Genomic DNA, 26,178 nt, shown 5'->3' with positions numbered 1-26,178 from the left:
TAAGACTTCCTTGTTAAAGGAGTAAAAAGGTCAAAGTTTAAATATGCATCTTTATTTTAATTTGAAATAGAAGCATTTTTCCAATAAATTGCCATTGTACGTCGCTGGACTTTGGATGGGGATTGCTTTTTTGATAGCGCGGTCTCGCCACCAGTGGCGAGATCGCGCTAATTCAGGGTGCCTGCAGTCGGAAGGGGGTGGTCATAATACTGCGATCCTGCCGCTCACGGAGAGACCCATGCTGCTATGACCTGAAAAACCCTTAACGGCCAGCAACGTGCAGGGTACGTCGCGATCATTAAGCGGTTAACAAAATGCTTCTAGTAAATGTTATTGCTGTTTTTCAGTAGCATACATCCATATTCTGTAAGGGTCCATGCACCATTATTGTCTGATCAGAGAGGAGGTGGTGGTGTGTATTTCTTCTGTGAAGAGGTAATTTGCGTTATATAACCGACTGCTGACTCTCTGAGAAGGTGTGCTGTTTGATAACTGGTGCACAGGCACTCACAGGATATATGCGTATGCCACTGAAAACCAGTAATGCATTTGTACTAATAAAAGTATATTGCAAAAATACTTCTGTTTCAAACTAAAATGCACCCATGCACAGTTTAATGATGACCTTTGTATCCCTTGAAGCTTATCCAGTACATGTAACATACTTAAGTGGTGGTTTGTTTAACATGAGTAAGCCACAATAGGATCAATTTGCCAATGCTACAGTTATGAACTGGCATGGTAATAGAGGCTGAATAGTTCTGATGCTTTTGATAAAATGAAAGTAAAGCAGTTCTGGGTTTTGTTCTATATTAGAGAGAAAAATAGAAGTGAGAGTGGGCTAAATAGTCACAAAACTAAAATTCTTATATCTGTTAATTAATATTAGAAATAAAGGTTATTAGATATTTGTCTATAGTAACTTGTAGTTTTAGCATTTTTGTGTGAGTCGTATACTTAATTGTTTGAAAATTAAAAATATATATATTTGATAAAGCTGTTGATACAGAAATCCTAATTGTGAATGCATTTTGACCAAGGTTTGACATTTCCGAGCCCTTGTTTAAATGCCATTCTGCCATGGGTTTCTGTATTTGTGTCTCAAAACAGTGACTTAACCCCTTATCCTATGTTCAGCCACAAACAGTTTTGGATTGGTTCTTACCCTTTAAATACATTTTGTTTAGCCATATTTAACATTTGCTTCTAGTTTACTGCTAATCATTTTATACATTTTGCTTTCTTGATGTTTGAATGTATTTGAAACTTATCAGTGCACTTTTTTTTTCTTTAGATAGTTTAGATGACTCTTACAACCGAACAAATACAACTGAATCAAAAACCAATAAACCGCTTTATGATTTTGAAACCTCAGATGAAGATGATTTTCCGAAGACGCTTTCATTTATTAAAAATAAAAAAGAGTTTGCTTCAAAAAATGATAAAGGAATTGAAGATAAGAGAATTACAACTGGTAGAAACAGTGGAGACCATGATAACGTACTTCTAAAATCACTACTGTTTGATGATGGGAAGAAAGAGGTTGAAGTTCTGGAAGATACAAAAAGCAGACCAGTTCCAAAACCAAGGGAGAATAAGATGAACGCAACATTAACAAGTTAGTAAATCAATCTTATTTTATTCTTTAGTAAAGTAATTGACGTTTAATGCTAAAGCTACCATATTCATTTCAATTTGACTGAAATGTGTATGCTGATTTGTTGCTTAAAAAGTACCCTGTGTACGTGTGCAATAGTTTTTAGGACTTTAAAAATATCACTATATATCTGAAATAGGGCACCACGTGGCATAAAATAATAATTTCTGAGTATGTAGTTTTTGTCTTCTGGGGAAGGCAGAATTTACTTCACCTTATGCTTTACCTAAGGTTCTACATTTCTGTTGTACTTTTTAACTGTAGAGTTACTTTCCATGTATAGCAGAACCAGTAGATCGGTGTGTTTTTAAGAAATGTCAATTCAGCCTCTCAATGTGTAAAATAAATTAGTTTAAAAAGAAAACAGTGGGAACAATCTGGTGCCACCAATGAAGCTTACATTATTTAATGAAAATGAATGAATTAAATAAGGTATAAAATAAACCTAGTTATATAATGTAAGTTAATTAGCTAGGGACAGTCTAGTCAAAAATAAACTTTTATGATTCAGATAGGACATGTCATTTTAAACAACTTTCTTATTTACTTTTATCATCAAATTTACTTTGTTCTTTTAGTATTCTTTGTTGAAAGCTAAACCTAGGTAGGCTCATGTGCTAATTTCTAAGCCCTTGAAGGCCGCCTCTTATATGAATGCATTTGACAGTTTTTCACATCTAGGGGGCATTAGTTCATGTGTGCCATATAGATTACATGGTGCTCACACACGTGGAGTTACCTACGGGTCAGCACTGATTCGGTAAAATGCAAGTCTGTCAAAAGAACTGAAATAAGGGGGCATTCTGTAGAAGCTTATATACTAGGTAATCACAGAGGTAAAACTTATATTTATATAACAGTGTTGGTTATGCAAAACTGGGGAATGGGTAATAAAGGGATTATCTATCTTTTTAAACAATAAAAATTTGGAAGTAGACTGTCCCTTTAAAGGGACACTGAACCCAATTTTTTTCTTTCGTGATTCAGATAGAGCATGCAATTTTAAGCAACTTTCTAATGTACTCCTATTATCAAATTTTCTTCATTCTCTTGGTATCTTTATTTGAAATGCAAGAATGTAAGTTTAGATGCCGGCCCATTTTTGGTGAACAACCTGGGTTATTCTTGCTGATTGGTGGATAAATACATCCACCAATAAAAAAGTGCTGTACAGACCTCTGAACTAATAAAAAAGATTAGATGCCTTCTTTTTCAAATAAAGATAGCAAGAGAACGAAGAAAGATTGACATTAGGAGTAAATTAGACAGTTGCTGAAACTTGCATGCTCTATCTGAATCACAAAATAAAAATTTGGGTTCAGTGTCCCTTTAACTGTAGAGTTACTGTGCATGTATAGTAGAACCAGCAGATGGGTCTGCGAGTGTGTGAGTGCTCTTAATAAATGTCAGTGCAGCTTCATTAAATGCATTGGCTGTGTAATATAAATTAGTTTAAAAAGAGAGCAGAGGGAACAATCTGGAGCCACCAATAAAACGTACATTATTTAATTAAAATGAATCAATTAAAAACAGTATAAAATAAACCTAGTTATACAATGTAAGTCAATTAGTTACTTTCCATTCCCCTGTCTAAATTTACTTAAATAAATAATATTTTATTTATCTTTCCTAAAATGATTAGCTATATAAGTTGCACAATGTAAATTTAACTTAAAATATAAAAAAATGTTATGGGTAAGAACTCTTTGAGAGGGATATTGCACTGGAAAGGTCACATGCTAAGGGATTAGCATGGGGGTCAAATAACTCCTCATCATTATAAATACAGAGGGGATTGTGATACAGCTGTAAAAATGTAACTGTTCTTCAAAAAAAGCTTGTTGTGAAAAAGCAGCTCCATTTCTGAGACTTGATTGGGATCTAATCTCCTAAGTCTTATGTTATCTTTAAACTGCCTTGTGAATGATTTTATCTTCTTTAAGTAGATGAAAGGTAATTGCCGTCCCTACAGATCCATGGTAATGGCAAGACCAGGAATAATAGCCCTAAAGCTAAAGTAAGAAAAGAACACATTGTGGCGGGCTGTAAGAAATGGTGAAATGGAAACCAGCTTTATAGACAGAGCAGGTAATTTTCAGGTGCGGAACTCACTTGCATATGGAACTGGAGCATGATCGGTGTCCGGTTCCACATGAAGGCAGATTCCAGAGCGTTACAGATGGTGACACTGTGTGTGTTACCATCTGTACCGATCATCTGCTGGTGCCAGCGGGAGGTGTGGGAGGGAATCCAGAATGCGAGTGGGCGGTCCAGCAACGGAGGGAGGGAGTGGGAGGACTCTACACTGTGGAAAAAGAAATAAAGGGAGAGGGAGGGATGGGGAGCTACACTACAGAAAAAGAGTGGAGTGAGGGATCCCTAACTAATAAATGCAGGCGGGGGAAGGTGTGGGGGACCACTACACTACAGAAAATTGTTTAAAAAAAATAAAAAATTTAAATGATTAGAAAAAGTGTTTTATAGGTTCTGGCAAACAGCTGCCAGTATCTAGATAGTTAGATGCAGGAGGGTTAGTGAGCTGTTTGGGGTGGATCAGGGATGTTGGAGGGTAAGGGGGATCCTACACTGCAGCAAATAGATTTTTTTTTTTTAATATAAACATTGCCAAGGGACAGTCAACACCAGAATTTTTGTTGTTTTAAAAGATAGATAATCCCTTAATTACCAATTCCCCAGTTTTGTATAACCAGCACAGTTATAATTATACACATTTTACCTCTGTAATTACCTTGTATCTAAGCCTCAGCAGACTGCCCCCTTATTTCAGTTCTTTTGACAGACTTGCATTTTAGCCAATCAGACCTGTCTCCATGGTAAAGTCACATGCATGAGCTCAATGTTATCTATATGAAACACGTGAACTAATGCCCTCTAGTGGTGAAAAACTATCAAAATGCATTTAGATTAGAGGCGGCCTTCAAGGTCTAAGAAATTAGCATATGAACCTCCTAGGTTTAGCTTTCAACTAAGAATACCAAGAGAACAAAGTAACATTGGTGATAAAGTAAATTGGAAAGTTATTTAAAATTACATGCCCTATTTGAAACATGAAAGTTTTTTTTGGACTTGACTGTCCCTTTAAATCTTTATATTAGCAGACTTTCTGCCAGTACCTAATAGGGTGGTGACCAGTGGGGAATGAGGGAGGGAAGATAGCTGTTTGGGAGGGATCAGGAAGGGATCAGGGGGTGGGAAGCGTTTAGGTAGGAGGGTAATCTCTACACTAAAGCTAAAATTAACCTTACAAGCTACCCGATTAACCACTTTAATGCCGGGAATGATAGAAGTGTGGTTGCAATTAGTGGCCTTCTAATTATTGAAAAGCAATGGTAAAGCCATGCATGTCTGCTATTTCTGAACAAGGGACACCCTAGAGAAGATTTTACAACCATTTGTGTCATTATTGCACATGCGGTTTGTAAATAATTTCAGTGAGAAACTTAAGGCTAGATTACGAGTTATGTATTAGGCTTAAAAAGCAGCGTTGGCCGGGGGCGTGTCCGAATGGCGTACCTGATAGGACGCATTTTCTGTGAGCTCTACAAGAATCCTCTTTAATCCGCCGATTATTGAGCTCAAGCAGCACATCCCTCTACATTGACCATCAAACAATAGACACATAACAGTCTGTGGCTATATGTCAGCTTGCAGTTGCTGTATTTATGAAACCGGAGCCACAGATCGGAAGCATAAGGCCTAAGGCGGCGGCCCACTACTAGGTAGCGACCCCCCCGGACTCACCAGGTTACCAGTGCTGACAGCTGATACCTGTCTTACTGAGCTTTTTACAACACCGGACAGTACAATATACTATAGTCACCTCGGCAGCCTAACGAATCTACAACCTTTAATACATCTGCCAGAAGACTAATGCAAGATGGCGACTGAGTGGGAGAGCGATCTAGAGCAGATCTTAGAACAACGCTTTGCAAAGCTAGATAATCTGCTAATCAAACTTTACCAAAGATCTCTGCCCAGAGAGTTCCTAGAGCAAACTGAACAGTTACCAGAGCACTTACCTATAAAAGATTCTGAACAGGACCTTTTGAATGATGATCGGAAGATAAAGCAGGTCACAGAGAAAACGTTTTGCCTCCCATATGCTCCCATGGCTAAATCAGAGGTACATGAGTCAAGCAAAGATCTTCAAGATGTCCAGCGCAACCATAACTCTATGCTGCTTACAGGGACATGCAATCATCTGGAGCCCGCAGTCTCACATGCTAGCATGCCACCCATTCTAGCGCACCACAATCTAACAAGGTCAACATTAGCTATGATGGAAAATCCCCCTAAAACCATAACACAGGGCTTGAAGAGAACAGTGCGACCACCCTTGAGGGAAATCCTCCTTGCAGAAAATTACAGGGACACAACTGCATGCGGTAAGGGATTAACAGCACTTGGGCTTTCACTTGGGAATCTACTGGATGAAACACTCCTTATTAATGACCCACAAATTGCTAGACTCTGGTGCACACAGTACTTACCTGATCTTTACATCTTTTATCTTGCCGGTCTGCTCACAAGCTTTACTCTCCCCCTTATGACCAATTTACATATGCCTTTGTCTAACACCCATAAACTACCTATTAACCCCTAAACCGAGGCCAAACACTAAAATAAATATTTTAACCCCTAATCTGCCGAACCGGACATCGCCGCCACTATAATAAATATATTAACCCCTAATCTGCCGCCCACAACGTCGCCGCCGCCACTATATTAAATGTATTAACCCCTAAACTTAAGTTTAACCCCAACACAAAGGAAAATTTGATATTTAAAATACCAAGATTCCCAAAGTATGCCCTTGCAGCACTCTGGGCCCTGAACTAAAGGACGGAATATCCCAACAGGATTTTAAAATATAACCTTTATTGTAGAAATTTAAAAAAACCAAATTGTTGGTTTATAACACACACAATTAAAATACACTCCAGTACCGAGATCAGTGTAGTAGGTAATTAGTAAGATCACTAAATATTAAGATTAGGCCTGTATAATATCACAGTTATAAGTGATCTCAAATGTAACCCGTAATGATCGCTAATTTAAATTCACTCAATAGCTTGCAGCTAATCAGGATAAATTATGATCTGAAAATCAGAAATAGTGTTATAAGCTTGTACAGTTAGATACAAAGCTCAAAGATTATAAATAATATGTATATGTCTATTGGAATTGTTACTAAATGATATTAGTGTATCCAATGTAACTTTAATTAATATACATATTCATGGTGAGCTAAGGATTATATCAAGTAGGCTTATATTTCTGCCTGTATCTAAGCATCTATTAATTCAAAAAAGTGTTCAGTGTGCCAGTCTTATAACAGTGATCAAATGCTACTGAACAGTAGCAATCACTCAGTCACTTTTTAAAACTGCTCTTTTATAAGTAAGGACACAAGATATGTGTTAGCTTGTAGCAGTAGAGTCACTATATTAAATGATAGAATATATTCTGTGTTAAAGCATATAAATATTTTCTGCTACAATAAATATAGCTCAAAGATGAGCAGTTTACGATGCAGTAAATGTGACTGTAATTATAAATATTGATAGAATCAAAATATTCACCATCCATTCAAGGATTAAATCCACTTATTGAAAAAAGTTAAACTCAACCTTGACTATATACAAGGTAATTGGACTGGTTTATCTATAAGGTTAATGCCACGAATATAACAGAGTTTACTTTAACCAAAATTAAATGTTTATTCAGTTCGTTTGGCCTTTTGATTCAATCACAACCTGCGTTTTGGGATTACGCTGAGTTTGGCGCAACCCGGGCCATATTCGATTGGTATCTTACAGCTTGTTAGCACAGCTTCTATAAATGTATTGTAAATATTATAGAGGTAATAGGTTTTTGAGACTTGTACTAGTTAGAAAATAAGAGTAACACTATAGACTAAGTCTGGCACAACCCAGGCTAGTTGTAAAATTGTTCATGTATAGTGAATTGAACCTACTTATGTTATTATTCATGAAAGGTTTAGTGCTCATATGGTTGGTAACTGATAGGTTCTATCACAGTTCATGCTTAGCAATTTGCTAAATCTAACACAACCCAGGTGGTGTGTAAAAATAGGAATCGCTCAATTAACAGCGCTATATGCAGTCTGATTTTTAATATATATATTTTTTGGTATTAATGTTGTATATTCCGGAAATGATCCAGTCATTTAATTTGTACAAAAATATATAAAAAAATATATATCTTATATTGTAATAGCACTAGATCTGGCACAACCCAGACTAAAGATTGATTTAGTATTGCTATATTGGTTAGCACTGCTTATACTGCTTATAATGCTGCAGCATTTAACTGGTAATACTATAAAATACACAGCCTGGGTTGTGCCAGACTTAGCCTAACCGTCAACTTAGCTTCTATATACATAGATAAATGTATGTCAGATGAATGTAAGAAATACTGTATGACTGTTAAACTGCTTGATATCTACAGCATTTGCCACATTGATGCTGTGAGAACTATCTGTTACTAATTTAATCTGGGTTGTGCCAGACATAGTTTAAATTGTATCAACAATATAAGCAGTGCTAACCAATATAGCAATACTAAATCAATCTTTATAAATAAAAAGAGAGAAGCGCTCAACCTGGGAACGAACAATAGCATAATAGCTTGCTCTATGGCTAGTTACCACCCAAGAAGCAGCCTCTTTTTGCTCAATATGTGCCTTTCACAGAGAAGAACTTTCCTGAAGCATATCAGTCTGATCCTGACTTCACAGTACAGTCCAGCCCCGAAATACCAGGCAATCCCTCTCTGAACGAGAGAAACAGCAAAACCCCAGACGTACGTTTCGGCCTATTGTGGGCCTCGTCAGTGAGGTGCAGCCATATCCCTCTAGGCACACTGAGCAACGGGTCCACGTCTGGATTCCCGCATCACACTTAGGGAGACTTCCCAAAATGTCATAATTTGCATAAATAAAAAGAGAGAAGCGCTCAACCTGGGAACGAACAATAGCATAATAGCTTGCTCTATGGCTAGTTACCACCCAAGAAGCAGCCTCTTTTTGCTCAATATGTGCCTTTCACAGAGAAGAACTTTCCTGAAGCATATCAGTCTGATCCTGACTTCACAGTACAGTCCAGCCCCGAAATACCAGGCAATCCCTCTCTAACTAATCAATCTTTAGTCTGGGTTGTGCCAGATCTAGTGCTATTACAATATAAGATATATATTTTTTTATATATTTTTGTACAAATTAAATGACTGGATCATTTCCGGAATATACAACATTAATACCAAAAAATATATATATTAAAAATCAGACTGCATATAGCGCTGTTAATTGAGCGATTCCTATTTTTACACACCACCTGGGTTGTGTTAGATTTAGCAAATTGCTAAGCATGAACTGTGATAGAACCTATCAGTTACCAACCATATGAGCACAAAACCTTTCATGAATAATAACATAAGTAGGTTCAATTCACTATACATGAATAATTTTACAACTAGCCTGGGTTGTGCCAGACTTAGTCTATAGTGTTACTCTTATTTCCTAACTAGTACAAGTCTCAAAAACCTATTACCTCTATAATATTTGCAATACATTTATAGAAGCTTTGCTAACAAGCTGTAAGATACCAATCGAATATGGCCCGGGTTGCGCCAAACTCAGCGTAATCCCAAAACGCAGGTTGTGATTGAATCAAAAGGCCAAACGAACTGAATAAACATTTAATTTTGGTTAAAGTAAACTCTGTTATATTCGTGGCTTTTTTCAATAAGTGGGTTTAATCCTTGAATGGATGGTGAATTAATATTTTGATTCTATCAATATTTATAATTACAGTCACATTTACTGCATCGTAAACTGCTCATCTTTGAGCTATATTTATTGTAGCAGAAAATTGGGGTTCCTATTTATATGCTTTAACACAGAATATATTCTATCATTTAATATAGTGACTCTACTGCTACAAGCTAACACATATCTTGTGTCCTTACTTATAAAAGAGCAGTTTTAAAAAGTGACTAAGTGATTGCTACTGTTCAGTAGCATTTGATCACTGTTATAAGACTGGCACACTGAACACTTTTTTGAATTAATAGATGCTTAGATACAGGCAGAAATATAAGCCTACTTGATATAATCCTTAGCTCACCATGAATATGTATATTAATTAAAGTTACATTGGATACACTAATATCATTTAGTAACAATTCCAATAGACATATACATATTATTTATAATCTTTGAGCTTTGTATTTAACTGTACAAGCTTATAACACTATTTCTGATTTTCAGATCATAATTTATCCTGATTATAATTTTTGTTCTAGCTTGTTTGCTGCAAGCCATTGAGTGAATTTAAATTAGCGATCATTACGGGTTACATTTGAGATCACTTATAACTGTGATATTATACAGGCCTAATCTTAATATTTAGTGATCTTACTAATTACCTACTACACTGATCTCGGTACTGGAGTGTATTTTAATTGTGTGTGTTATAAACCAACAATTTGTTTTTTTTAAATTTCTACAATAAAGGTTATATTTTAAAATCCTGTTGGGATATTCCGTCCTTTAGTTCAGGGCCCAGAGTGCTGCAAGTGCATACTTTGGGAATCTTGGTATTTTAAATATCAATTTTCCTTTGTGTTTGGATTTATATTTATGCACAAGCACCATTTCCTCTAGATATTTATAGGTGATTAATATAGACCTTCCTACGTATACACAACCATACTACCTGAGGAAAAGCCAGAGTAGTGCCACTGTTCATTTGGTGTGTTTAAGTTTTACCCTAACCCCCCTAACTTAAATATAATTACAATAAATCTAAATAAAATTACTACAATTACCTAAATTATTCCTATTTAAAACTAAATACTTACCTGTAAAATAAACCCTAAACTAGCTACAATATAACTAATAGTTACATTGTAGCTATCTTATTGTTTATTTTTATTTTACAGGCAACTTTGTATTTATTTTAACTAGGTAGAATAGTTATTAAATAGTTATTAACTATTTAATAACTACCTAGTTAAAATAAAGACAAATTTACCTGTAAAATAAAACCTAACCTAAGTTGCAATTACACCTAACACTACACTATAATTAAATAAATTACCTACATTAAATACAATTAATTACAATTAAATAAAATTATCTAAAGCACGAAACCCCCCCCCCCCACTAAATTACAGAAAATAATAAAATAATTACAAGATTTTAAAACTAATTACACCTACTTTAATCCCCCTAACAAAATAAAAAAGCCCCCCAAAATAAAAAAAGCCCTACCCTACCCTAAATTACAAATAGCCCTTAAAAGGGCCTTTTGCAGGGCATTGCCCCAAAGTAATCAGCTCTTTTACCTGTAAAAAAAAAAAAGTACAAATACCCCCCCCAACATTAAAACCCACCACCCACACAACCAACCCTACTCTAAAACCCACCCAATCCCCCCTTAAAAAAACCTAGCACTAACCCCTTGAAGATCACCCTACCATGAGACGTCTTCACCCAACCGGGCAGAAGTGGTCCTCCAGACGGGTAGAAGTCTTCATCCAAGCCGGGCAGAAGAGGTCCTCCAGACGGGCACAAGTCTTCATCCAGACGGCATCTTCTATCTTCATCCATCCGGCGCGGAGCGGGTCCATCTTCAAGACATCCAACGCGGAGCATCCTCTTCATCCGGAGTTTTCTTACTAAATGAAGGTTCCTTTAAGTGATGTCATCCAAGATGGCGTCCCTTAGATTCTGATTGGCTGATAGAATTCTATCAGCCAATCGGAATTAAGGTAGAAAAAATCCTATTGGCTGATGCAATCAGCCAATAGGATTGAAGTTCAATCCTATTGGCTGATCCAATCAGCCAATAGGATTGAGCTCGCATTCTATTGGCTGTTCCAATCAGCCAATAGAATGCGAGCTCAATCCTATTGGCTGATTGGATCAGCCAATAGGATTTTTTCAACCTTAATTCCGATTGGCTGATAGAATTCTATCAGCCAATCGGAATTGAAGGGACGCCATCTTGGATGACGTCACTTAAAGGTACCGTCATTTAGTAAGAAGACTCCGGATGAAGAGGATGCTCCGCGTCGGATGTCTTGAAGATGGACCCGCTCCGCACCGTCTGGATGAAGACTTCTGCCCGTCTGGAGGACCTCTTTTGCCCGGCTTGGATGAAGACTTCTGCCCGTCTGGAGGACCACTTCTGCCCGGTTGGGTGAAGACGTCTCACGGTAGGGTGATCTTCAAGGGGTTAGTGCTAGGTTTTTTTAAGGGGGGATTGGGTGGGTTTTAGAGTAGGGTTGGTTGTGTGGGTGGTGGGTTTTAATGTTGGGGGGTATTTGTACTTTTTTTTTTTTTTACAGGTAAAAGAGTTGATTACTTTGGGGCAATGCCCCGCAAAAGGCCCTTTTAAGGGCTATTTGTAATTTAGTGTAGGGTAGGGCTTTTTTTTATTTTGGGGGGCTTTTTTATTTTGTTAGAGGGATTAGAGTAGGTGTAATTAGTTTAAAAATCTTGTAATTATTTTATTATTTTCTGTAATTTAGTGGTTTTTTTTCGTACTTTAGATAATTTTATTTAATTGTAATTAATTGTATTTAATTTAGTTAATTGTATTTAATTATAGTGTAGTGTTAGTGTAACTTAGGTTAGGTTTTATTTTACAGGTACTTTTGTATTTATTTTAGCGAGGTAGTTATTAAATAGTTAATAACTATTTAATAACTATTCTACCTAGTTAAGATAAATACAAAGTTGCCTGTAAAATAAAAATAAACCCTAAGATAGCTACAATGTAACTATTAGTTATATTGGAGCTAGCTTAGGGTTTATTTTACAGGTAAGTATTTAGTTTTAAATAGGAATTATTTATGTAATTGTATTAATTTTATTTAGATTTATTTAAATTATATTTAAGTTAGGGGGGTAGGCTTAGGGTTAGACTTAGGTTTAGGGGTTAATAACTTTATTATAGTGGTGGCGATGTTGTGGGCGGCAGATTAGGGGTTAATAAATATAATGTAGGGTTCGGCGATGTTGGGGGCAGCAGATTAGGGGTTCATAACTATTATGTAGGTGGCGTCGGTGTCCGGAGCGGCAGATTAGGGGTTAATAATTTAATGCAGGTGTCGGGGCGGCAGATTAGGGGTTAATAAGTGTAAGATTAGGGGTGTTTAGACTTGGGGTTCATATTAGGGTGTTAGGTGTAGACATAAAAATTATTTCCCCATAGGAATCAATGGGGCTGCGTTAGGAGCTTTACGCTGCTTTTTTTTGCAGGTGTTAGGTTTTTTTTCAGCCGGCTCTTCCCCATTGATTCCTATGGGGAAATCGTGCACGAGCACGTTTTACCAGCTCACCGTTACCGTAAGCAGCGCTGGTATTGAGGTGAGATGTGGAGGAAATTTTTGCTCTTCGCTCACTTTTTTGCGGTTAACGCCGGGTTTCTAAAAACCCGTAATACCAGCGCTGTCTGCAAGAGAGCGGTGAGCTTAAACTGCTCGTTAGCACCGCACCCCTCCTAACGCAAAACTCGTAATCTAGGTGTTAGTTTGTGAAAAGTTGACGATTTTTTTTTTATGTGATCGCATGTGGTAGTAAAATGGTGGCATGAAATATACCAAAATGGGCATAGATCAATAATTTGCGTTATCTACTTAAAAAAAATATATAGTTAATATATATAATAATTATATGTAAATGAGATTCTTATTTACTTGAGTATCTTAGTTTGACTTTTACTGGAAGCAAAATAGGCAACTATGATTTTGAAAATTCCTGCTTTATACTTTTTTTTTACAGTTCACAAATAAATTAGTCTCATACTTCTATGTATTTACTAAATATTTATGTTTTAATTTTCAAGTTAATGGTGATATTTAGCTGTATGTAACAATTTGTACATTGTAAGTAATCTCATCTTTTCCACAAGATGGCAGCGAAACATTGTTAAACAATGTTCCTTTGTAGTAATGTGTGCTTCTTTCCCATGTGATTGAAATGTTTATAGATCTACAGGCATGGTTGCAGATTATCATATAGTTATGTTTCAGGGCTTTACAGAACTAGACAACAGATTTTCACTAGGTTTATCATTTAGGTATTGTTAGGTATTTAGGTATTGTTATAGAGCTTCAAATGATGCTGCAGCATATTACATTGAAGACATTTCAAACTCAGTAATAGCATTTTAGAAAATCAGCAGAGGGCTGTGAGAGTCTTGTTCAAAAGGGATTTTACAATAAATGTAAGTGTAGTGTACAGATGTGAGTGAAACACATTATGTGAGTTGGTGGATCAGCTTTTGATGGGGGGTTTTAGGTAATACGGCACAACAAATTCCTATTCAAACAATACCATAAAATGAACTTCTTTATTTGCCCACTCATTGTATCATTACATTAGTTTATTTACTATAACGTAACTTTTATTAATAAAAATAGAAACATGAAAATCTGGAAAGTCTATGCTTAATTTAAAAACCTACAGCCACATATACGTGTGTGTGTGTGTGTGTGTGTGTGTATATATATATATATATATATATATATATATATATATGTGTATGTGTGTGTGTATATATATATATATATATATATATATATATATATATATATATATATATATATATATATATATATATATATATAGTATGAATATTTCCATGTATGATATGTTGTGAGTAAGCTTACTTGCTGCTGACCCATGTGTATAGGGTGGATTATACACCATAAAAACACTGATATGTGCAATTGAATTTTTGAGTCCCCTGTGTCAATTCAAATGTAACATTATATTGTGTTTGTTTTACAGTGGAATGGATTGTAGGTACTGGGTACAGACTAAAGGAAGTTGTGTATATTGAAGCAAGGCATAGATTGGAGAGTGGAAGTGTTATTAAAATGATAGCGGAAATGCATAGGGTAGCATTTTTGTTAAGGGGAAGAAATTAGTTCAAATGTCATTTTTGATAGTAAAGATGGCCAGCTCAGGATTCATTAAACAGGGCAGCATATAACAATAAGTGCAACATATGGGAAGTAGTTACATGAGGCCAAGAAGAGATAAGAGCTGTGATGGTTCTATGTTGGGGAAATACCTTGTAATTTCTCTAGCAACTTTATTGCCTACATTTAACCTGTGAAAAAAGAACAAGCATGTTCTTGTACTTGTTACCATAGTTTTTCACTTCTACAATCTTAAAGGGACCCTGAACCCAATTTTTTTCTTTTGTGATTCAGATTGAGCATGACATTTTAAGCAACTTTCTAATTTACTCCTATTATCAAATTTTAGTCATTCTCTTGGTATCTTTATTTGAAATGCAAGAATGTAAGTTTAGATGCCGGCCCATTTATGGTGAACAACCTGGGTTGTTCTTGCTGATTGATGGATAAATTCACCCACCAATGAAAAAGTGCTGTCCAGAGTCCTGAACCACAAAAAGCTTAGATGCCTTCTTTTTCAAATAAAGATAGCAAGAGAACAAAGAAAAATTGATAATAGGAGTAAATTAGAAACTTGCTTAAAATAAATAATTTGGGTTCAGTGTCTCTTTAACTCTGTGAAGCAGCTCTCTTCTTGTCACTCACCAATAAACGAGCTGTCTGCTAAAGTTGTGGCACCTATAAGGAAGCACAACACCTATAAGGAAGCACTGCTGTTGGGGGAGGTATTCTCGCTGTCTGCTATAGTTGTGGCACCTGTAAGGAAGAACCTATAATGGGGAGGTAATCTCTCTGCCTGTCTATCTGTCCATAATCACATATGAAAGGGGGCACAGGACAGATGATCGCTCTTTACCTATGTTGTGTGGTTTTTTTTTTTTTTTTAACAGCTAGAACCAACCTTCAGCTCTGGTTAGTAGTGAGATTTAGAATAACTCTGCTGTACTGTTCATGCAATGAAGGTGACTGCATGTGTTCCTGCATATCATTAAAAGGATATGAAACCCAATTTTTTTTCTTCATGATTTAGATAGAGCATGCAATTTTAAGCAACTTTCCTCCTGTTATCAATATTAATTTGTTCTCTTTGTATCTTTAGTTAAAAAAGCAAGAATGTAAGCTTAGAAACTGACCCATTTTTGGTTCAGTCCCTGGGTAGCACGACCAATCAGCACATTTCTAATTTACTCCTATTATCTGGTATTTTTATCTGAAAAAGCGGGAATGTAACCTTAGGAGTCGGCCCATTTTTGCTTCAGCACCTGGGTAGCACTTGCTGATTGATGGTGCTACCCAGGTGCTAAACCCAAAATGGGTCGGTCAAACTGGATGTATTGTCCTCATCTGAAATATGACAAATTAGAAATGTATTTTTGCCTATTATTAGCTCTGTAGTTTCTTTTAATCTATTAATATATAATCATAGCTGGTAAGTTATTTTACAAAGTAAGAAAAACATATCTTACTATAACGTAATATATCCTTAGTTATGTCTATTGAGCCATTTACCATAATCCTCTCTGTTCATTTAAATGATACTTTCAGACATTTGGGAACATGAGATTGATACAGAGGATTTGCATGAGTATTTATACAAAACATGAGTAGATGTGTAAAGGCTTCACATTTTATGGAGAAAAAGAGAGGAATTTTGGGCAACCTGTGCGTATATAATATAACTGAATACAGAAGACAGCTTATAGTATTCGTTTTAGTTTTGTCTGATTAGTTAAACAAAAAATGCAGAAATTCTGAAGTTTTCGGAGTATAAAACACATTCTGATGTAGATGACCTATTCTGTAACTAACCTCACGTTTAGAGAGACCATACAACTCTTAGAATAATCTAGTTTAAATTTGCTATTTCGTGAAATTGTGTTGAATACAGTTTTAATAAAATGAACAGAAAGTCACAGAAGTTATACAGAACTATCTGTTTATATTTGACAGTGTTTATCAAATCCAATCGTCAGGGCACACCAACAGGCTTTATCTGACCTAGAGCACAGGTGAAATAATCTTCTGATGGGTGAGCGCAGGTTACTGATAAGCTGATTATTTAACTCATTCTCTAGGCCACATGTTAAAAAAATCTGGCCCAATACTGAGCCTTAAGGACTGGAGTTGAAAATCACTTATCTATGGTATACATTCTAATTATATTCTGTTTTATCTTGAAGGTCCAACTTGTATGATTCAGGTAGCCTATGATAAAATAAGTACATTTTAAAGTTGTCAATTGCAAACTTACTTTTTTTTCTTGGTATCCTTTGTAGCAAATCATACCTGGGTAGGCTCAGGAGTGTGGTTGTGTCTTTAGCCCTATACGGCCACGGTGGTTGCAACAATATTTGTAACTATTTTATTCATTGTTGCAAACACTGCTGCCATATAGTGCTAAACAATGTATAACATTGTTGCAGACACTGCTGTCATACAGTGCCCATGATACATACGCAGGTATGCTCTTCAAGAGCTCTCTTGTGCAATGTAAGTACCTGTCTTGAAACCTTTTCTGCCTACAACGTCTTAAATGGGGCTGTAGGTGTAAAATTAACCCTCTACAAATTTTAAATGAAAATTTCCGAAGTACAAAACAATTGCTCTAAGAAAAGTACAAACAGACTTACAGTATTTATGCTTATTTAATATTGTAATTCTTGCAAATTTGTGTTCAAAATTCTTAATAATGTTTATTTTATAGCTTAGGTTCAATACCTAAAAGGTGTTGTGTTGTATCCCTTTCAGAAGGTAGCAGCTTGCCATTGTCAAACGAAACTCTTAAACCAACGCCACAACTGAGAAACTTGCTCAGAAGAGGTGATGACCCTGATGGAAATGATTCTACTCAAACAGAAGACTGGTACAAGAAACCTTCTTCTGTTTCGGCTCCTTCATCTTTTACAAGGCTAAATGAAACCATATCTTTTTCGGACATGCCTGTCTTCTCAGAGGTAATTACCTGATGCACATATCCCACTGATTAAATTGGATATTAAACAGTGCTCCTATAGCAAAAAAATAAATAAATGTAAACATAAAAATAACATCACTTTTAAAGGACCATTATGCACTCATATACATACAGACTGTATGTATACATTGCATGTTATTTAGTAAATGTGTCCCAATGGAATGTAAAAATGTAATTGCAATTGAGGTGAATGTTAAAAAATAACTTACATTTTCACAGTTTGGCCGTCGCCATAACGCTCCGCTTTAATGGAATAGGAGAGCTAAGTAGGAGTATTCAAACCCCAAGGCATTAGGCACTGACCAATAAGGACATTTATTCAAATGAATGTATTGTAATTCCCCATTGCAATTGCGTATGGTCTATAACTTACGTGCGCGGCTCGCTCGTGCATGGCACGCAATGAATCGTACACACTGACACGCGCAAACGGCACTGATCACGCTTCCGTATTATTTATCTTCTGTTAAAGTTACGGTCCTTTGGGACATGGCAGGTCCGGTTGTTCTCCCTAGTTTCAGAAGTGGACCAGTTTTGAGTGTGGCTAGGGACCAGACTGGGGCTGCTTATTATATGCTAGAAGGATAATTCAGAGAAGCGCTAAACAAGCAGTAGACAATACTTATACCAGAAATATTACGATATGTGAATCCTTAAAACATTCCAAAATGTATTATACAATAGAAAAGTGACCGGTCACAAAAATAAGACACATCCGTTAAAACAATGTTGCATCTATCAGTGGCATCACTAGGGTTGGTGTCACCCGGTGCAGTAAGTTATGGTGTCACCCCCCCTCCCCCCAGAAAGCAGAGACACACAAACACAGGCACACACACACACACAAAAACACTCAGGCACACACACAAAAACATTCAGGCACACACAAAAAAGCACTCAGGCATACACACAAACACTTAGACACACACACACACACACAAAAGCACTCAGACACACACACACACACACACAAAATATGTAAACTGCACTGCATTAATTATAAAGCTCATGCCTAGAGCTGATCCCTGGCTCAGCAGAGCATCAAATGAAAAATAAACAGAGCACTCTAAAATAAATCACTAAAGAAAAGGTTTAGGCGCTCAAACTATGAAAATTCTGCTCTCTGACTCTGTTCCAAGTCTGTCAGTGCACAGCCTGGTCCGCGTGCCTACCGCTTCTTATGGCCAAGCACCTCTGCTCTCTGCCCACCCCCAGACCCCCCCCGCCCTCCCTCCTACCTCTTCATTGTGCACTTAGTGTACCGGTCTGGTGGGCATCATACGTGGCTCCTTCACTTTAGAGACAGTGTCATACAGTCATGCAGTCAGGTGCCAGGCATACCCCTCATAATTTCCCAGTTCCCATTTAGAGAGACAGCACAGCAGTGAGTGACTCCACTGCTCCACACGTCAGTGAGCACAGATAGGCAGGCAGGTTTAGGCTAGAAGCGCAACTTCGCAAGCCCCACGCATGCCCACAACATTCATAGTGAAATTGGGCAGGGGAGGTACAAAGTACCAACAAGCAAAAGCAGCCGGGAAAACTATTTGTGGAAATTGCAGCGCTGGCTCAAGGGGCAAAAAAATTAAGTGACTACAACTTCCCCAATCCCCCTAATGTTCACAAATGCATCTTTACATTGTATTTCTTTGAATTTCAATAAAATGAAGAAAAAAAAATTTTTTTTGGTGGTGTCACCCCCTGGAGGGTGTTACCCGGGTGCAGCCCGCACCCCCCTAGTGACGCCACTAACATCTATGCATAACATACATGTGGAATAGAGCTAAAACAATGTTACATCTATGCATAACATACATGTGGAATAGAGCTAAAACAATGTTACATGTGGAATAGAGCTAAAACAATGTTACATCTATGCATAACATATATGTGGAATAGAGCTAAAACAATGGTTAAATTGAAATTGACCAACTATAATATATAACCACCAGCTTCTTAGGAAAAGCTTGTGCGAAATACTGCTCTGTGCATTTATATTGCTCACAAATGTTGCAGTTATCACCAAAGTGCTAAACAACTATATGTCCAAATATCCTTAGAATGCCTCGGTATAGTACACCAAAATGAAATGCAATTAACGTACCTCACTCAGTGTATATCTAACCCCAATCTGGAAAGTTATGTCTTACCAGACTCTGTCTTATAATATGCCTCACTTCATTTGAGTACCTCCCCAATCTGGAAACTTGGTTCCTTACCAGACTCTACCTTGCAGCGGGAGATAATGATTGTGTCCTTTTCCAGCCCTCTCTTACCCAATAGGCGTCCTGGATTATCGGCTCTGAATATCACAGCAAAACTTCAGAGGGTACAAAAAATGTAGTTATACTCTACGCAGAGTCCCCTCTAATGCTTTTAGTTACTGTATATAGGTCCCATCAACACATTTTGGTGTACTATACCGAGGCAGTCTAAGGATATTTGGACATATAGTTGTTTAGCACTTACTGGATCATTTGTGAGCAATATAACTGCACAGAGCAGTATTTTACACAAACTTTTCCTAAGAAGCTGGTGGTTACATATTATAGGTGGTTAATTTTAATTTAAGCATTGTTTTAGCTCTATTCCACATATATGTTATGCATAGATGTAACATTGTTTTAACGGATGTGTCTTTAATTTTTGTGACCGGTCAGTTTTGTATTGTATAATACATTTTGGAATGTTTTAAGGATTCTGGTATTAGTATTGTCTACTGCTTGTTTATCGCTTCTCTGAATTATCCTTCTAGCTTATAATAAGCAGCCCTAGTTTGAATGTTTTATCAATCCAGCTAAATCGGCTATTTCAAATGCTTAAATAGGAGTAAAGGAGCTACATGTAACCAATTTAATACATTAAAGCAGGTAAAAAATGATCATTGGGAATAATTTAAAGGAGAGAATTTTTTTGGGTGAACTGTCCCTTTAAATAATATAGCAGATTGTCAATTCACCCCAAATAGTAGACTTAATAGCCGGAGCTCATGCATTATGCGACCGACCATGTTGGCTGATGGCTCTGCCCCGATCTGTTAACTTTTTAGATTTTGTAATCCTCTATTACAAAGTGGAAAAAACTTCACAATGTCAAAAGAAACCTGCTAAATGAATGGTTATCACAACAATTATATATTTGCATTCTTATTATCTTAATAATATCAATATCATTTTCCCTGTTTTGTGTAATTAAAAAAGTTGAGGATTTTATTGTACTTATTACAGAACTGGAATAACTCTTTAACGATTCTTGTACAATTTAGGGCAAACATTTATGATACAACAGCCTAACAGCCTGTTTTAATGGTTCTTTATACAAAATAAATCATCCAAATGTGAGACATAGGAGTGTGATAGATATTTAAAATGGTTAGATTTTAATTGATTTGTTTACCCAATAATAATGTGCCTAATAATGAATACAACAGTAGTTAAAAATACTATTAATGTCAATTAAAAATATCAACTATATGGGGGAATGTCCAGGCAACGGTCATCATCTGCAGCAATGTTGGTAGCAATGAAAAGGAAGCTATGTGGCTGCCATATATTAGCAGACATTCTGCCTCAATTTCTACAAGGGTCAGTTCAGCATGCTTTAGTGCATTGATATCTATAAGTCTGTAAAACTTTGTTTGTATCACCAATCTTTACCATTGAATGCTCAGTGGCCATAAGTAGATAGACCTACTACACCCCCCACCCCCCTGCAAGCAGAGTTATCAGAAAGAATATATTGTTTCCTTTTCTACCATTAAAGCATCAAAGCTTTCATTTAACAGTTGGATACACAATAAGAACCCTCATCTACTCTGGCTAGTACAACATTGTGGTTGACGGACAAAGAGTCTGGCCTCACAGCTTACTAACAATGATAGCCGCTCTTGAAAAATGGGAGGTGGCAGTGAACCAGCTACTCCACCACCATTTTCATGAGTTAGAAGGACAGCTCTCCCTTACCTTACTGACTTGAAGCACTGCTTCATGAGACATGATGCTGTAGGCTGAGTATGACTGTGGCTATAAGCATGTTCCCCTGTTTTTCTGTCATTTGTACTGCAATTCTCTCTTTGGTATGTGAATTAGGTCCCTGCATTCAAATCCTGCCAATTTCCCTGTTTTTGTGTCATTTGTACTACAAGTCTCTCTTTTTTGCATTTGCCTGTAGTCTGTGTAATGCTTTTTGTATTTACTCTGCTGATATCTTGTCTTCATCTATGTGATTTTCAAACCTTGCAGATATTTGTTATGATTTCTAAATTTATCATTTCACTAATGGTATAACCCCAGCCTCCCCCAAATTCTATTGTCTGTTTTTTTTAACTTATCTCACCCTGAATCAAATTTTCCCAATTGGCCTTTGACTGTCTTTGATCATGTCATTACCTAATTTATTGTATTCAGCTGCATGCTCTGGCCTATAAATTTAAACACTGCTATGGGGAAAGCAATGCAGGGGTAGAAATACAGGCTTAGGTAGCAATATTGTAAGATCATCTGTTCACATCTCTTAAGTGAACATTTATAAGTGAGGCACAACGAATTATACAAGTATTGGACAAGGGATAAGGCAAGTTCTGTTTTAATACTGAGTTTTATACACTGTTTGTTTGACTATTTTGTAAAAATGCTAAATATCTTCATATTCCTTTTTGCCACCTTTTGTCTGTTTAACAAACTACTCAATTACTCCTTACCCCTCACCACCTGCACTGCTCATTAGCCCATCTCTCTTAACCTCACCTTACTTTTGTTTTTATGAACTTTACACATTCCTAAATACTCTCTCTCCCCCTTGAAACTCATCACTAAAACAGTCTCACTACTGCAAATCCGCATCTCATCTCATGCCACTCTCCCTCTTGCTCATACTAGCTGCTGGCGACATCTCCCCTAATCCTGGTCCCCCACAACTTCCTTGCCCTGCACACCCATGTGTACCCTTCAATAGACTTCAAAAATAAAACTCTAGTAACCTTAATCTCATTCCTCTTGCATCTAAAGCCATCACCCCCTTCACTTGCGCACTTTGGAACTCTCGCTCTGTTTGCAACAAGCTCACTTCTATCCATGACCTTGTTATCTCCCACTCTCTCAATCTTCTGGCTCTTTCCTTCAGACACTGCTTCCTCTGCTGCACTGTCACATGGGGGTCTTCACTTCAGCCACACTCCTAGGTCTGACAATAGACAAGGAGGTGGTGTTGTTATTTTACTTTCCTCTCACTACAGCTTTAAACAAATACAGACCTTCTCTTCCCTCACATTTTCTTCATTCAAAACACACATGATTTGCTTATTCTCTCCCCTCTCTTTAAGCGTTGCAGTTATATACCGCCCCCCTTGGCTCCGCAACTCTATTTCTAGATCACTTTGCCGCCTAGCTACCTTACTTCCTTTCCTTGGATACCCCCGACCTCATTCTCAGTTACTTCAACCTCCCTGTTGATAATCCCACTGCCTCCTCTGCAAAACAACTTCTGCAACTCACTTCCTCTTTCGGCCTGTCACAATGGACTGACTCTCTCACTCACAAAGATGTTCACTCCCTTGATCTGATTTCTCTTGTTAAGTGTTGTCAGTCCACGGGTCATCCATTACTTATGGAATATATCTCTTCCTAACAGGAAGCTGCAAGAGGATCACCCAAGCAGAGCTGCTATATAGCTCCTCCCCTCACATGTCATATTCAGTCATTCTCTTGCAGCCTAACTAAAGATAGGTCGCTGTGAGAGGTCTGTGGTGTTTTTTAACTTAGTTTATTTCTTCAATCAAAAGTTTGTTATTTTAAATGGCACCGGAGTGTGCTGTTTGTTCTTAGGCAGCATTAGAAGAAGAATCTGCCTGCGTTTTCTATGATCTTAGCAGACGTAACTAAGATCCACTGGCTGTTCTCATCTGAGGAGTGAGGTAACTTCAGAAAAGGGGAATAGCATGCAGGGCCCCCTGCAAATGAGGTATGTGCAGTAAATTATTTCTCTGAGGAATGGAATTGACTGAGAAAATACTGCTGATACCAATGTAACGTAAGTTCAGCCTTAAATGCAGTGATAGCGACTGGTATTAGGCTGATGAGTGTGTGTACACTGAATGTATTTTTCTAAGGAATGGAATTGACTCTGAAAATACTGTTAATACTGAAATAATGTATGAGCCTTAACTGCAGTGAAAGCGACTGGTAGCAGGCTTATTAATAACACTTCATAACTTTTAAAATGTATGTTTAAAACGTTTACTGGCATGTTAATCGTTTTTTGTGAGGTACTTGGTGATAAAACTTATTGGGGCACGATTTTTACCACATGGCCATCTTTGTTTTCTGCATAGAAACAGTTATCTGAGCTTCCCCACTGTTGTAATATGAGTGGGAGGGGCCTATTTTAGCGCTTTTTTGCGCAGTAAAAATTCAGTCACAATCTGTCTACTTCATCCTCCATGATCCAGATCGTCTCTAGAGAGCTCAGGGGTCTTCAAAATTCATTTTGAGGGAGGTAATCAGTCACAGCAGAGCTGTGACAGTGTGTTTTGACTGTGAGAAAAACGTTAATTATTAAATTGTTATCCGTTTTTGGGTATTAAGGGGTTAATCATCCATTTGCTGGTGGGTGCAATCCTTTGCTAACTTAATACATTTACTGTGAAAAATTGGTTGCTATAACTATTTTGTTTCATTGTTATTTCAACTGTGACAGCTTTTTGTGCTTCTTAAAGGCACAGTAGCGTTTTTTATATTGCTTGTAAATTTATTTAGAAAAGTATTTCCAAGCTTGCTAGTCTCATTGCTAGTCTGTTTAAACATGTCTGACTCAGATGAATCTCTTTGTTCACTATGTTTAAAGGCCAATGTGGAGCCCAATAGAAATTTGTGTACTAATTGCATTGATGTTACTTTAAATAAAAGTCAATCTTTACATGCAAAGAAATTATCACCAGACAACGAGGGGGAAGTTATGCCGACTAACTCTCCTCACGTGTCAGTACCTTCGCCTCCCGCTCAGGAGGTGCGTGATTTTGTGGCGCCAAGTACATCAGGGAGGCCCTTACAAATCACTTTGCAAGACATGGCTACTGTTATGACAGAAGTATTATCTAAATTGACAGAATTAAGAGGCAAGCGCGATAGCTCTGGGTTAAGGACAGAGCGCGCGGATGAGGTGAGAGCCATGTCAGATACTGCGTCACAGTTTGCAGAACATGAAGACGGAGAGCTTCATTCTGTGGGTGACGGATCTGATCCAGGGAGACTGGATTCAGAGATTTCTAATTTTAAATTTAAGCTTGAGAACCTCCGTATATTGCTAGGGGAGGTAGTAGCGGCTCTGAATGATTGTAACACGGTTGCAATTCCAGAAAAATTATGTAGGTTGGATAGATACTATGCGGTACCGGTGTGTACTGACGTGTTTCCTATACCTAAAAGGCTTACAGAGATTATTAGCAAGGAGTGGGATAGACCTGGTGTGCCTTTTTCCCCTCCTCCCATATTTAGGAAAATGTTTCCTATAGACGCCACCACACGAGACTTATGGCAGACGGTCCCTAAGGTGGAGGGAGCAGTTTCTACTTTAGCTAAGCGTACCACTATCCCGGTGGAGGATAGTTGTGCTTTTTCAGATCCAATGGATAAGAAATTAGAGGGTTACCTTAAGAAGATGTTTGTTCAACAAGGTTTTATCTTACAGCCCCTTGCATGCATTGCGCCTGTCACTGCTGCGGCGGCATTCTGGTTTGAGTCTCTGGAAGAGGCCATTCGCACTGCTCCATTGGATGAAATTATGAACAAGCTTAAAGCACTTAAGCTAGCTAACGCATTTGTTTCTGATGCCGTTGTACATTTAACCAAACTTACGGCTAAGAACTCCGGATTCACCATCCAAGCGCGCAGAGCGCTATGGCTTAAATCCTGGTCAGCTGACGTGACTTCTAAATCAAAATTGCTTAATATTCCTTTCAAAGGGCAGACCTTATTCGGGCCCGGCTTGAAAGAAATTATAGCTGACATTACGGGAGGTAAGGGCCATGCTCTACCTCAGGACAGGGCCAAATCAAAGGCCAAACAGTCTAATTTTCGTGCCTTTCGTAACTTCAAGGCAGGAGCAGCACCAACTTCCTCCGCTCCAAAACAGGAAGGAGCTGTTGCTCGTTACAGGCAGGGCTGGAAAGTTAACCAGTCCTGGAACAAGGGCAAGCAGGCCCAGAAACCTGCTGCTGCCCCTAAGACAGCATGAAGAGCGGGCCCCCTATCCGGAAACGGATCTAGTGGGGGGCAGACTTTCTCTCTTCGCCCAGGCTTGGGCAAGAGATGTCCAGGATCCCTGGGCGTTGGAGATAATATCTCAGGGATATCTACTGGACTTCAAAACTTCTCCTCCACGAGGAAGATTTCATCTTTCAAGGTTATCAGCAAACCAAATAAAGAAAGAGGCGTTTCTACGCTGTGTACAAGACCTCTTACTAATGGGGGTGATCCACCCAGTTCCGCGGACGGAACACGGGCAAGGATTCTATTCAAATCTATTTGTGGTTCCCAAGAAAGAGGGAACCTTCAGACCAATCTTGGACTTA

At 37.6% G+C, this 26,178-nt stretch overlaps 1 protein-coding gene across 1 annotated transcript in view; it reads left to right on the top strand.

Annotated features, from left to right (window-relative positions):
- MAP9 (microtubule associated protein 9) overlaps nucleotides 1-26,178 on the top strand; it is a 263,616-nt gene that overhangs the window by 7,764 nt on the left and 229,674 nt on the right. The window contains exons 3-4 of the mRNA XM_053703765.1: nucleotides 1,295-1,618; nucleotides 17,387-17,592. Of these exons, the coding sequence (XP_053559740.1) occupies nucleotides 1,295-1,618; nucleotides 17,387-17,592 (530 nt within the window). The remainder of the gene's footprint in view (nucleotides 1-1,294; nucleotides 1,619-17,386; nucleotides 17,593-26,178) is intronic.

The sequence above is a fragment of the Bombina bombina genome, chromosome 2 (genome assembly GCF_027579735.1).
Source record: "Bombina bombina isolate aBomBom1 chromosome 2, aBomBom1.pri, whole genome shotgun sequence".
Taxonomy (NCBI): domain Eukaryota; kingdom Metazoa; phylum Chordata; class Amphibia; order Anura; family Bombinatoridae; genus Bombina; species Bombina bombina.
Note: the sequence above shows the minus strand (reverse complement) of the source record. Positions and strands in the feature narration are given on the sequence as shown.